At 35.9% G+C, this 15,147-nt stretch overlaps 1 protein-coding gene across 1 annotated transcript; it reads left to right on the top strand.

Moving 5' to 3' along the window:
• Positions 7,109 to 14,408, top strand: LOC109230956 (BTB/POZ domain-containing protein NPY1). Its single transcript, XM_019396459.1, has 4 exons — positions 7,109 to 7,864; positions 9,933 to 10,002; positions 12,068 to 13,237; positions 13,714 to 14,408. The coding sequence occupies exons 1-4, from the start codon at positions 7,803 to 7,805 to the stop codon at positions 14,257 to 14,259; spliced, it is 1,848 nt and encodes a 615-aa protein (XP_019252004.1). The 5' UTR covers positions 7,109 to 7,802; the 3' UTR covers positions 14,260 to 14,408.

Genomic DNA, 15,147 nt, shown 5'->3' with positions numbered 1-15,147 from the left:
TAAATACAAATGGAGTTAAAAGAAAAAATTTTGTTAAACAAAAAAACTCCGCCTAACCTAAAAGGAGTATAAAGTAATCGAGAGTCGAGACTACCCTATTGTGAATTGAGAGCTTATTTAGTACTCCTAAATCTTAATGGAAAGTGTAGGACTTCTAGAATTGGAAGAAACGTCCCAAATAATAGGAAAAATATTAAATAATTATTCCTAAATATTAGGAAAATTAATTAAAGTACAATTTTGTCCTATGTAAAATCTATTTTTAAAAGGTAAAAAAGTCGAATGACACTTCGCTAAGGGCCTTCGTGCTTTTAATATAGTATAGATAGATATAGATTTATCGTAATATTTAAAAATAGTTATCTCAAATTATTTAACATTTTAAAAGTTTGAGGGTAAATTAATTATTGGGAATCTTACATAAATGTCCCAAATAAGTCCTAATTTATCAACCTCTGGCCAATAATCATAGACTTAACAAAACTAGTCAACCGCACATAAAAATTGAAAACCAAATCACTAAGATTCTTTCTCTTCAAGAATCACACACAAAGATCTCCCTCCATATTTTTAAGCGTGATCAGCAATATTGCCTAACATTTCACTTGCTTGGCAAGCCAACGTTAGAATAATCTACTCCTTTTAACAGTTTAAATCAAATGTTAAAGAAAAATTGAGATAACTGAATAAATTTAAAGTAACATTGCGGAAGTTGAACTAGCCAAATATCGATTACAATTCGCTGAACCTGGTGTCACGAGTGCACGAACTACTAGAGTAATACACATAAGGGTCTGAAATAAGTAACAAGCTATTCGAATGAAAGTACACAGCTAAATAGACGGAGGATGGGGACTCCAGGAGTTGCGGGCGCTGAACAACCATACCTCAAGTCTCCGCGAATGTCCGATTCGAGCTCGCTAATAACCGCCGCTGGGACCGTCTCCAAAATCTACATAGTGTGCAGAGTGCAATATTAGTACACCGAACCCATGTACTGGTAAGTACTGAGCCTAATCTCGACGAAGTAGTGACGAGGCTAAGGCGGGTCACCTACGTTGAAACTTGTACGCAGTCTATAATAATGACAAAATAATTGAAATACAGTACAGAATGAAACAGCCAACGGGAAATGATAACTACAGCCTCGAAAATAAACCAGTGTCGTCCAAAATTATCAATCTCTACTAGCTCAAATAAAAGTACCAGAAAACAACGCAGGTCAAGAAAATGAAACATATAAGTTATTGTGGCGCGCAAACTGATCCCACCAGACATCACATAATCCTCCCTTATTAACACATTATCAATAACAGTAAATAGTATATATATGATGCGGTGCGCAACCCAATCTCACCATATATCAATATCAATATCATAATTCACCTTTGTTTCACCATATCAATCCATCCTTATTCCACATTTTGTAGTGTGCAACCCGATCCCACCGCATATACATATCACCCTTATTCCACCATATCAATTCTCCCTTATTACACATGCTGAGGCGTGCAACCCGATCCCACCATATCAGTACCAAACAGTCAATGTACACAGTCAAATCAACAGGCTAAATCATAAGGCCTTTATGATAAATAAATACCAAACTGAACCAAGAAAAGGAGCCTTATTCAATATAGAATCTAAACAAATAATACTACACAGCGAGATCAAACCAGTAATTTACAGTTAAAAGGTACAAACAAGTCAAATTAAGCAAATAGAAGGGATTAGAGGAAACTATGAAAAGATCTAACATGATTAGCAAAAGAAAACATTGATCAACACGTAGAAATTAAGCATGGACAGCACTTAGAGCATGTAACATTTAAGATAGGAGGAAAAACAATTAAGGAAAACGATAAATCAGGGAAAATAGATAATTCTGCGGTGTATAAGCACTCGTCACCTTGCATATACACCGCTCACATGGAATTCACATAACACAAAGTCCGAGGGTTCCTTATTCCCTCAAGTCAAGGTTAAACTCAATACTTACCTCGCTCCAAAGGCCACCCAAAGCTCAATCACATCTTTGCCTTTCAAACACGCCTCTGAACCAACAATATCTAGCAAATTACCAACCAAACGTTACATAATAAGCCTTAGGAATCACCCACGATCGATAAGAATTCAATTTAGGCAATTATTGAAAAAGTCAACAAAAGTAAATACCAAGGACCGCTTGGTCCAAATACAATTTTTGGACCAAAACCCGATTACCCATTCACCCCCGAGCCCGAATATGTAATTGATTTTGGAATCCGACCTCAATTTGAGGTCTAAATCCCCAATTTATCAAATCCCTAGTTTCTACCCGAAACTCCCCAATTCCACCATGAAAAACCTTAGATTCTAGGTTGAAATCTTGTAAAATGAAGTGAAAGATTGAAAGAAACAAGTTAAGAATCACTTACCTATGATTTGGGGAAGAAGAATTCTTTGGAAAATCGCCTCTTGTATTTTAGGTTTTGAAAATTTGAAGAATGAACGAAAAATCCCGTCCAAAAGACATTGTGATGAGTTGCAGGTGTCGCATTTGCGACCTGGGGTTCGCAAATGCGAGCCCCGCAAATACGAAGAACATATCGCAAATGCGAAATTCTCCCCATTCCTGCTTTCATCGCAAACGCGAAGAAAGCCTCGCAAATGCGAGCCTGGCCTTCCATAATTGCGACCAATTGATCGCAATTGCGATCCCTACCATTTGCAGACTCCCTTCACAAATGAGAAGGAAAGTTCGCAATTGCGAACACTGCTGGCCCAACTTCTCCTCGCAAATGCGAGAATTAGCTCGCAAATGCGAACCCCTCAGAGGTCGCAATTGCGATGCCTGATCTCGCAAATGCGAGATCAGAGGCCTGCAGCCTGCTCAGTTACACCAGCAAAATTTTTCAAGTTCAAATCACTCTGTAGCCTATCCGAAACTCACCTGAGCCCTCGGGGATTCAAACCAAACGTGCACACAAATCTTATTTTAAAAATCAAGATTCTAGTCACAAAATCAGCCTCTTGAAGAAATATAAAGTAAAACAACCTACACATGACTCAATATGATATCATGGTCCGATCTTTTTCCAACTTGTACATAATAAGAGCTTAGTATGTCGGATCGCCCTTTATATAAGAAGGTCTCTGTCACGACCCAAAACCCAACTAGTCGTGATGGCACCTAACCCAACCCACTAGGTAAGCCAATTAACAATCTAATTTAATTAGATTTATTGAGAAAAATGAATGATAGAATAACTGAGCCTTTATACATTTTCTAAGGACCGGTAGTACAAATCATGAGCTTCTAAGATTTAGAATTTACAAAAGTGGTATGAAATAAAATACATCATCTGTTTGAAATAAACACGAACAGATTAATAATTCTGAAGCTACCAAGAACAAGAGCCAGTTGTGACCGGATTGTAGATACATTTTCAATGCCAGCTCCCGCCATACACAGCAACATCAGCATCCAAAATTTGCACGCAAGGTGTAAAAGTATATTATGAGTACAACTGACCTCATGTACTTAATAAGTATATTGTCTAACCTCGTCGAAGTAGTGACGAGAATTTTTAGTAAAAGATACTCACTGTTATAACTTGTGCAATAGACTAACAATGGAAATAATTATGAAACATAACACATAAGAGTACAATAAAATAGCTATGCGAGGCAATAAATGATTACTAGGAGAAATCACAGTAGTAATTTCATAATTTTCCTAATGTGAGAAACATATCTAAGATATCACATGGAATGGCACGGTAACTCCTTCGTGCATTTATCTCATTCAATTCATAATTTCTTGGTGTGAGGAATATATTCAAGATATCAAATTTAATGGCACGATAACACCTTCGTGCACTTATCTCATTCTCACCCAATATATGTTTGTAGATCAAATCAATTGGCACGGCAACACCCTTCGTGCATTTATCTCTTCCTTACCGAGCATACGCATGACAATACCAACTAGGTGAAAGAAATGCTAGTAAAATAACGATAAAGTGGGAGACACACAGAAAGCAATAATGAACAAGGCAGTACATATGGACGACGGTAACAAACTAGGAAAAAGGCATAGGTGTAGATGAGACAACAAGGGGGAAAGCATGATATTTGCAAGTTAAACAAATAGAAAGACATGGACAACACGTCAATAATTGGGATAAAGAATTAAGACAGAACAATATCAACAACCACATACAAAACATAGGTGTAACAGTAACAGTACCAGGTAAAGGCATGAATACATACACAAGGAAAAGATATCACAACAAAATGCATGTCCCTCGTTCTCGCCTTCGAGAAAACACCCTTCGTGCCATGAACACATGGTAATATAAAAACATGACAATGTAACTTAAATGGCACGACATCAACCCTTCGTGCTTTTACTATCATCCTCGTATGATAATGTGCATGATAATATAACTGAAATGGGACGGCATCACCCTCCTTGCTTTATACTTTTTCTCACATAATTATGTAGATGAAATGGCACGGCATCACCCTTCGTGCTTTACACTTTCCCTCACATAATAATGTATATAAAATGACACGACATCACCCTTCGTGCTTTTCACTCTTCCTTACCAAGCAAATGTATATCAATAACAAGCAAGGTAGGAAGCATGAATAATATTAAGGAGAGTGTTCAAGCGAATGTTCCAATTGAACATCAATCACCACTTTCAAGCCAATAACAATTCGATAAGCCCCAAGTACTTTATTATTCAAATATTTCAATAAGTCTAAAAAATGATCTTCAACTCAAGTATAGAATTCAATTTCTTAAGAATAACGGTCGTAACGATGTATTTGTGATTAAGTATAATAACAACTGGATTTAGTACATCAATAATTTCACAAAAAGTCCGTCAAGTTTTAATCAAATTATAATAAGCTAAATCATGATTTCTAGCATTTAATTTCGTATTCATGGTAATCTAGAAATCAAGGAAGGCATGAACAAGAATGTCACATAATTCTACAAGTCATAATTAAACGTATAATTTACCCCCGAGCATGATTAACCATGACACATACATACACGCTCATCACCTCATATATGTATCACCCCCGCATATAGCAAACAATGGCAATTCGCAGGAATACTTTCCTCAACACAGTTAGGCAAAACACTTACCTTGCTTTGCAACTCAAGCAATCACTTGATCACGACTTTTCCTTTCGAACAAGCCTCCGAACCAACCAAATCTAGAAATTTATTGGCCAACAATTCAAATTAAACTTTAAAAACTACTCACAATTCGAAAGAGATTCAATTTAAATCATTTTTCGAAAAAGTCAACAAAAGTCAACCATCTAGGCCCGCACCTCAGAATCCGATAAAATTAAAAAAACTCGAACACTCGTTCCGATACGAGTTCAACCATACCAAAATTAACAAATTCCGATATCGAATTGCCCTTCAACTCTTCATTTTACAATTTTGAGAGATTTTATAATTTTTCCGACTTCTACTAATTTAATGATGAAAATAATTATTGAATCATGAAATATAATCATATCTGGGTTAGAATCACTTACCCCCAGCGATTTCCTTGAAGAACCTTTGAAAAAAATCGCCACTCTCGGACTAGTTTTCAAAAAAGATGAAGAAAAGAAGTTGTAATGCGTTTTTAAGCTGCCGAGGCAGGTCGCCTCTTTAAAAGACGACCTGTTTCAGCTTATTTCCAGGCATCAACTGCAGTACCATTCTTCAATAAATCGATCATAACTTTTCGTATAAATGTCCAAATGATAAATGGTTTAACTTTCTCAAAACTAGACTCAAAGGGCTACAATTTTTGTTTTTGAATTATCTACAAATTCTATAGATTAAAATATATAAGCTTCCGAAGTCAGACTAACAAGCCTGCATATTCGAGGTTGTGCGGCCCAAAGTGCCAAATTGCTCAAACTTATTCAAAACTCGCCCGAACCTCTCGAGACCTCAACCAAACATACACACAGGTCCTAAAATATGATACCAGCTCGCTCGCATGATCAAAACACCAAAATAACACCTAGAATTTAGAATTGAATGCCAAAACGCATGTATTTTCAAGAAAATTTCAAGAACTTCAAAATTTTCAACCAAGCGTCCGAATCCTATCAAATCAACTCAAAATCACGCCAAATTTTTTTAGACAAGTTTCAATTAGCAAAATGGACTTGCACAAACTTTCAAAATCAAATTCCGGGCCCGTTAACCACAAAGTCAAACTCGGGTCAAACTTTAGAATTTCAAGCTTTATAAAATCAAAACTTTTAATTTTTCAAAAGCTAACGGAAAACGTGCTTACGCACCTTGGAAGCAAATATTGTTACGGAGCTGATCGAACTCTCGGAATCCAAATCGGGACCCAGTATCAACAAAATCCAATTATGACAAAATTTAGGAATTCTTTAAACTTTTAAATTTCTAGTTTTCGACAAATGGTGTTAAATCAAGTTAGGGACTTTTCGAATTTGATTTCGGGCATACGCCAAGTCTCAAATCACGACACGGACCCACCGGGACCGTCAAAACACCGATCCGGGTCCATTTACACAAAACGTTGACCGAAGTCAACTCAAATGAGTTTTTAAGGAACGATTTCACGTTTTCATCAATTTTCTCATAAAAACCTTTCGGATAAAGATACAAACTGTGCACGCAAAATCGAGGAAGGCTGAATAGAGCTATTCGAGGTGTCGAAACACAGAAATGAATGTTAAAATTAAAGATGGTGGGATTTGTATTTTTTGGACGAAGTTATTTCATTGTCCTTTTTTTTCCTGATTGAATATTATTTTTCCATTGAATGCCTCCAAGGAATATACTTAGATTTAATCATCAAGGGTGCTTCTTCAGTTTTTTTAACCTTTTTTCTTAATTATTGAATTAAAGCTATATAAAAAATGAACTGACAAAGCGTCTGTTCACAGAGGTGGTTGTAGTTTTCGTAGTTGCAAGAATTTCTTTCTCACGACCTATCGGGTCATCACATTACACGATATTACTCAACACTTCAAATAGCTAAATGGAGTGCAATTGCTTAAAACGACCGATAAGTTCCTTATATTTTCCTTGTTAATAAAAAAAAAAGATCTCCTTTATTACCACACCATGCTCCCCTCCCCTCTCCCCAACCAGGCTGGTTTCTGTCAAACACAGTCCCCTACTACTATTACTAATCTACAAACAAAGACACTTCTACTTTCTTTCTTCTGACACTTCCTCTCTCATATTATCTCTTTTTTCCTGCAAACATTTCAAAGATTGGACGACAATTTCATCAGTGTATTCAGTATATATACACACCACGTCCCCCTCCCCCCACACCAAGTATATATCTATATACAGAGAGAGAAAGAGCTGCAGAAATCTTTGAGATTTGTGTCTATGGCTAGCATAGGGGAAGTTAATTCAAAGGCGGCGACAAATTTAAGACTCAACCAATTTTCTCTGCATGTGGGGTTGGTTTAATTTTTAGCTTTTTTTATTTTATTTTTAGCATACTAGTAGTAAATGGTGGAGTATCAAAATCATGAATGTGTTTATTATGGGAATTGAAGTTGTGTGGCTCAAGAATCGAGGTAGTTGTGGGAACAAAATCAAGATTATGCTCTGTTAGTTATCAGTTTGTTTTTTTCTGCTTGTTTTGGAGTTTAGAATATGCTTCTTCTCTGGAAATATTCTTCTTCTTGAGTCATAAAAATGAAAGTTTTAGAATTTCTTGGATTAGTTAGTTGTGTCTAAAGTTGGAGTCTTTTAGCAGAGATTTTTGGTTTTATTTATTGAGGAGAAAAAAAATATGAAGTTCATGAAGTTGGGATCAAAACCTGATACATTTCAAGATCAAGGAAAAGGTGTAAGGTACGTAAATGGTTTATTATTTTCTTGTTTTATTTTGCAAATGCACTTGAATTTATGTTCCCTTCTACTGATCCACTGGTTGGGCTTTTTGTTTTCTTGAAAATTCTTGTTGTATTTCCTATTCTTCTTCTCCATATAATTATTATTCCACCATTCGGCATGTATAAATTATCCCGATAGTATATTTAATTCTAAGATAACTCTTGAATAACCAAACAAGAGATAAAGGCGATACTAAATTTTATCCCTGAATTAGTTTTACTTATTCATGATACCAAACGACCCTTTATAGTGTAAAGATTCTATCAATATGTAGTAGTAGTATGCATGACAAGAAGGTAACCCCTTTTGATTTCCGTACTCTTTTTTTTGGAATTTCCTTATTTTAATTTTTTTATAGAAAAAATTATTATTATTTGGGTTTATCTTTCATCTTTTATTTGGATATGAGCACCACATCTTATGCAGTGTGTCTTCCACTTCTTGCACATGTTGCAGACCAATTTTTGAGATTGCTTTGCAAAAAAAAAGAGACAGCTATTAAAAATAAGGATCTTTACACAATAGCCGTTGTTTAATTTTTTTAGTCCGTACACATAAATTATATACGGTTATGAATATATCATACATGAATTATATATAATTTTAGTTTAAACGGTTAGTTGAGCTGCTATTTGAGTTAATTCTTCTTAAAATAATGGATTTCTTTTTTCTTTTTAAGAATTATTTTAAAAGTTGTGGGTACAAGATTCTATTTTATACTCCTACTACTGTTGCCAACTTAAAAAGCAGGCAATATTCATTTACTTTTTGATTTTGTGCCTCTTTCATTTGTCTAATTTAGAGTTCATTATTACCTTTTTTAAGAATTTTGATGGTGGTTTGCATGAGCACATTCAAAAAGTGGTCTTGAATCTACTTTCTGCGTTTGATTATTAGGTGGTCCAATATTTACTACTCATATAGTAATAGACTTGGTGGGGTCAATAATCTTCAATTATTTGAATTCATCTTAGTTTTGTTTATATTTTGTAACATTGTTTAATCTACTTACTATTTGACATACAATATTTGAAAGAGAGCTTTGGCATAATTGATAAAGTTGCTAACATGTGACCAGCACGGATTCGAGCCGTGGAAATATCTTATTGTAGAAATGCAGGGTAAGATTGCTAGACCCTTGTGGTCATGCTCTTTCCCCGACCCCGCGTATAGCGGGAGCTTAGTGCACCGGGCTGCCCTTTTTTAATTTGACATACAATACCTGCACTATAGTCTGTTAAAAATGTTGGAACCAAAATGGAAAAGGATTTAAGTTATATACAATGATTGTTCAAATGAGTTTTACTCTATCAGTGCATTTTAGCCAGTTATAACGAGTTATATAGTTTGTCTTTTTTGTTACTAAGTTATTAATGTGGATTACTAGAGACGTACCTGCTGTTATAAGTCGAGTCGCATAATCTGATGGTGTAAAAAGATTATATATTGTCATTGCACAAAAGTTAAACGCGATGAAGAAAACTGTCACTGTTAGAATTTAGATTCTGTGATTATGTTTTACAAGCAAACATTTGGCAGTAGAAACATTTTTAGTTAACACAAAGCTAAAATTAGATTGTTGAGCTGCAGTTAGTTAATATACATTGTTCTTGTATTACAAAAGATTATGAGAATATTTTCGATTGATATTCAAGGAACTTCAGTTGTACATTACTTATAAAGTTTAAGGAAAAGCTGTCTATCACATGGATCTCTGATCTCTTTTTCTTAAAAAAAGAAGATTTTAATTTAACTTCCTGTGCACTTAACTACTGGCAGAAAATTCTTGTTTTGTTCTTTACTTTTGCCATTTAGATAACTTAAGTAGCAGAAATTTTAACTACAAAAACAGATAAAAGAGATACAATTAATTACTGGCTGAATAAAGCATAGTTAAAATTCTTAATCTTATGTTGATAAGCCACAATTTCTTTTATGTTCTCCCTTTAAAAATCATTGTGTTGTTTCTTTCAGTTGCTCTGATCACATTCTTATGTAGTATATGAATTTTGATCAACTGATGTAGGTACGTGTCATCCGAATTGGCAACAGATGTTACCGTCATTATTGGTGAAGTGAAGTTTTATCTTCACAAGGTAACTTGATCTTTCATGCCAAAGGGAATATTGCTACAATGTCCATTTAATTATACTATGTGCTTAACATGTCCACCAGTTGGGAGATGCAAATTTATTATATAATCCAGATATGGAAAAAACATTTGGAATCAATTAGGTTGTTGAGTGCTTATCCTGTCTATTTTCTTCTAGGATTCAAGTTTCATCGTCGTCTGTACTTTAATCCAAATATGCAAAAAGCATTTTGAATCGGTTTAGTTGTCGAATACGTATCCTATCTAGCCTATTTGTTGAGAGAGAATACTTATCCTCTCTATGTTTCTTCATGCTGTTGGTCGTCAGGGGCGGAGCTAGTATGTATTTTATGGGTTCAGTCGAACCCAGCAACCTTGGTAAACTTTATATTTATCTTAAGAAATTCATTAAATATGTACAAATTCTTAATTTAGAACTCAGCAATTTAAAAGGACTGAATCCTGAACCCAGCAATTTAAAAGGACTGAATCCTGAACCCAGTAACTTCAAGTAACTTCAAATCCTGGCTCTGCCTCTGTTTGTAGTGCAATACATGTGCCCATCAAGTGTTAAAATTATAAGATTGTAGCTCATAAAAACATTTAACACGCATCTGTGCTGAGCAGCTCTCTCCCCAGCCCAGAGCTCAGAGACTTGTAAGGGACTGTGTGATGTCCAGAAGCTTAATGGGAATGAAACCAAGGGAGAAAGACCGAACTTGCATAAAATTTAGGAGTAAGTTTGTTAACGATTGAGCTGTGTTCTTAAGTTAAAATCCGATGGTACGTTTGGTCGAGCCAGACTACACGTCCACCTTAAGTCCAGGAGAGCCTAAAGGGAATGAAACAGGGGGAAAGGGACTGAATTTCCCCAAAATTTGTAGGAGAAATGGTGATTTCATTAAAAAAAAAAAGAGGTACTTGATTGTTATTCTTCAAATATGTTCTATTGAATTGAGAGAAGGTAACAAGCAAAACTTGTTTGCTGCTGTTCCTCAATGATCTTGAGCTAGGGATAGTGAACATATTTGCATGTAGAACTAGATTATTTATGTAGAAGAGAAAATTTCTAGTTTGATGAATTTGCCACGTGTTTCGGTTTCATCTCATTTTTTTGTGAACTGCAAGTGTGTATGAAAGACCAACAACAATAACAACATACCCCGTGTAATCACACATAGTGGGGTCTGGGGAGGGTAATGTGTATGGAGACCTTACCCTACCTCGTGGAGATAGAGAGGCTGTTTCCAATAGAACCTCGGCTTAGTAAAGCATAAGCACAACAGTAATGAAAATAAAACGGCAAGAACAATAGTGAGGAGCCATGGAAGAGATGCATTAATGACAACAAGATTGTAAGATTACCAAAATGAAAGAAACAACCAGCAATAATAGAAACCTAAGACTAAAAAAATACGAGAGTACGTACTAATCTTGTGTTTATGGAAGACCTTTAGACTAAAGTAACTCCTTGAGATTACCAAATCTTTCCTCGCACATGGTAGGAGACTTGTTTGCTAAGTTGTTCTTGACATAAAAATATAAGCTATCTCCAAACCTTTACAGTTTATACTGATTTTGTCATCTGAGTCTGATAGCATGTTTGGCCAAGTTTCTTTCTGGCCACAAGTACTTTTTTTTGGCCAAAAGTACTTTTGGCCAAAAATTGAGGTGTTTGACCAAGCTTTTGGAAGGAAAAAAAGGTGCTTTTGAGGAGAAGCAGAAGCAGTTTTGGAGAAGTAGAAAAAAGTAGCTTCTCTCCAAAAGCACTTTTTTGAGAAGCACTTTTGAAAAAAAATACACTTAGAAGCAGTTTTTTAAAGCTTGGCCAAACACTAACTGCTGCTCAGAAGTGCTTTTCAAACTAATTAGCCAAACACAAACTGCTTCTCACCAAAAGTACTTTTGAAAAAAGCACTTTTGAAAAAAAGCACTTCTCAAAATAAGCTGATTTTTGCAGCTTGGCCAAACGGGCTATGAATCTGTATCTGATTTACAGTTTATACTGATTGTCATCTGAGTCTGAGTCTGTATCTGATTTACAGTTGACACTGATTTTGCTTTGCCAGTTTCCTCTGTTGTCCAAGAGCAACAAGCTGCAAAGGCTTGTTTCAAAAGCAAATGAAGAGGATTCTGATGAAATTCAGTTAGTTGATTTTCCTGGTGGACCTAAAGCTTTTGAGATTTGCGCCAAATTTTGCTACGGAATGACAGTGACTCTCAATCCTTACAATGTTGTTGCTGCCCGTTGTGCGGCTGAGTACCTTGAGATGACTGAAGACGTTGACAGAGGAAATCTTATATTCAAAATCGAGGTATTCCTCAATTCCAGTGTTTTCCGCAGCTGGAAAGATTCGATCATTGTTTTACAAACCACCAAATCTCTTCTACCGTGGTCTGAAGATCTGAAGGTGGTCGGGAGATGTATAGATTCTATTGCATCCAAAACTTCAATGGATCCGTCGACTATTACATGGTCCTATACTTATAACAGAAAAGTAGCAGTCTCAGATAAGATCACTGAAGTTGGGATAAAATTCCCTGTGAACCTTGAATCCGTGCCAAAGGATTGGTGGGTTGAAGATATATGTGAACTTGAGATAGATCTTTACAAGCGAGTTATGATTGCGGTTAAATCCAAGGGAAGAATGGATGGTAGTGTTATTGGTGAGGCGTTAAGAACTTATGCAATGAGATGGTTGCCTGATTCTATTGAAGCTTTGGTGTCTGAAGCTCACAGTAGGAGGAACAAGTCTTTGTTAGAAACAATAATTTGCTTATTGCCTTCTGACAAGAGCGTTAGTTGTTCATGTAGCTTCTTGCTTAAGTTATTGAAAGTCGCTATTCTTGTGGGAGCGGATGATTCATCACGGGACGATCTTATAAGAAGTATCAGTTTAAAGCTGGACGAGGCTTCTGTCAAGGATCTTTTGATTCCATCAAGGTCTCCTCAAACTACTGTTTACGATGTTGAACTAGTGAAGTGCCTAGTGGACCGATTCATGACTCGTGAAAGAAGCAATCGGGATAAGAACATTTCCGCGAAGAACAACAATGATTTCGTCTTGGGGCATGGATCATGGTTGAAAGTCGGTAAATTAGTTGATGGCTATCTTGCAGAAATTGCTCGTGACCCAAACGTCAGTCTCTCGAGTTTCATTGAACTGTTGCAATCCGTTCCAGACTCAGCAAGACCGATACATGATGCATTATATGGGGCAATTGATATCTATCTGCAGGTTATTTATTTATTTATTTATTTTCTATCATAAGTTCTCCAAGTCCTTAATGTGGTCCAAAGTTTTCGGAAGTCTCTCATTCAGTTGAACCTAAACCTACGTTGCTTGGATCCTCCAATATGTTGCCATACACTGTGTCAGATCCGCCAAAATGCCAAAACTTTGGAAGATTCGACACACAGCCTTCAACATATTTGGAGGATCCGAGCAACAAAGACTTAAACAACACAGGGGCGAAGCTAGAATCCTGAACCGATAAACTTCAAATCCTGGCGTTGTCTATGAAACAACACTTCTTCACATTACTATGTTCCAATCTCATATTGGACCTACACAGCTATCTAATAGAAGGAAGTATTGGCCTTTCCCAATGTATACATACAAGGAAAATAATATCCTTGTATATAATGTTTTGGATGCGATTTTTGAAGCTTATGGTTTAATCATGTACTAATAATGGCTTCTCTTCACTGCAGGAGCACTCAAGTTTGACAAAAGCTGAGAAAAAGCATTTATGTGGCCTAATGGATGTGAGGAAATTAACAATGGATGCATCTATGCATGCAGCACAAAATGAACGGCTGCCTCTCCGGACTGTCGTTCAAGTCCTTTTCTTTGAGCAAATTAGAGCAGCTGTTGGAGTTCAAGCCTTAAGCAACAGAAACAGTAATGCCTTAGATTCCACTAGGAAGACTGAAGAATATTGGCAGAAATCATTGCCAGAAAAACACAATGTATCGAAACCATCGAGTGTAATGAAGGTTAAAGATGAAGATCCACAAAAGAACATGAAGTTGGTTAAAAAGGGTAGTAAAAACAGAAGTAGTGGTGCGCAATTGCTGCCTTCAAGATCAAGGAGGATATTTGACAAGCTGTTTGTTGTTGGTAAGGTGTCTGGTAACGTCGAAAACCGGAGCTCTGAGACATCTGCTAGTTCTCAGAGTCCAACTTCAATGATTATTCAAGGAGAAATTAAATCTTCTGGTTCATCTTCAAGAAACAGGAGGCATTCAATTTCATAAGAAATCCTTGTAGATTCATGTAGTCTTAAGATCCTTTGTGTAAGAATCCAATTTGTGTAAAAAGTGGTAAGCTTCTAGTTGCAGTAGTTAAGGTGTTTAATCATAATAGTAGTAAAGAGCTTTGCAAAATAACATATATTTCTTGGATGCTTTCTCCTCTTGTGGTATCTTTTACTTATTGTACTCTTAGTTTCAGCCATCATGTTAATTCATTTTAATTTCTTGAGATTTCTTTTAATAACCATATGAGATTTCTTGAATTTAATTGTCTGGCTTATCCACACCCTATTAGAGGTTTCTCCATTTTCAGTGGTTGAACTTGACCTTTAGTTAAGGATCCCATTCATCCAACTACATCCTTTGGTGATTTGAAGAACCTTAAATTTCAGCTTCTCTTTTTACCTTTACTAAATTTTTCTTGACTAGTCACATTGTCTAGTTTTAAACATATGACTTAAAAGGAAAAATACCTAGCTCTATTTTAATGGAAGTCCACTACTTAAGAATATTTTTTCTTTAATAAGAATTGTGCAATTAAATGATATTGAAGTGTGTAACCATCTCGTCTAAAAGATTAGAGAGAGTACACTTTTATTTACAAAATCTCTTCAGCAGGGCCACTCACGTGCATGCTTCATTTTTTTTTTCATTGGCCAACAACAACAACAACGACCCAGTGAAATCCTACTAGTGGGGTCTGGGGAGGGTAGTGTGTACGCAAACCTTAACCCTACCCCGAAGGAATAGGGTAGTGGCCAAGCATGTGAAAACTCATTTTTATAATGGTCACTTAGGACCTATGCTTGATCTGATACCATATTAAAGTGTGTAATCTCACTTAAAAGCTTAAACTATTAGAGAGCACACTTTTATTTACTTAGAGCATGT

This window comes from Nicotiana attenuata, chromosome 8 (assembly GCF_001879085.1).
Source record: "Nicotiana attenuata strain UT chromosome 8, NIATTr2, whole genome shotgun sequence".
In the NCBI taxonomy this organism is placed as follows: domain Eukaryota; kingdom Viridiplantae; phylum Streptophyta; class Magnoliopsida; order Solanales; family Solanaceae; genus Nicotiana; species Nicotiana attenuata.
This window is presented reverse-complemented; position numbering and strand designations above follow the sequence as displayed.

Excerpts from the sequence above, each read along its gene's own strand:
- LOC109230956 (XM_019396459.1), top strand. The coding sequence starts at position 7,803 with ATGAAGTTCATGAAGTTGGGATCAAAACCTGATACATTTCAAGATCAA. Across the intron at positions 7,865-9,932 it reads GATCAAGGAAAAGGTGTAAG|GTACGTGTCATCCGAATTGG; the intron begins GTACGTAAATGG and ends CAACTGATGTAG. Across the intron at positions 10,003-12,067 it reads TGAAGTTTTATCTTCACAAG|TTTCCTCTGTTGTCCAAGAG; the intron begins GTAACTTGATCT and ends TTGCTTTGCCAG.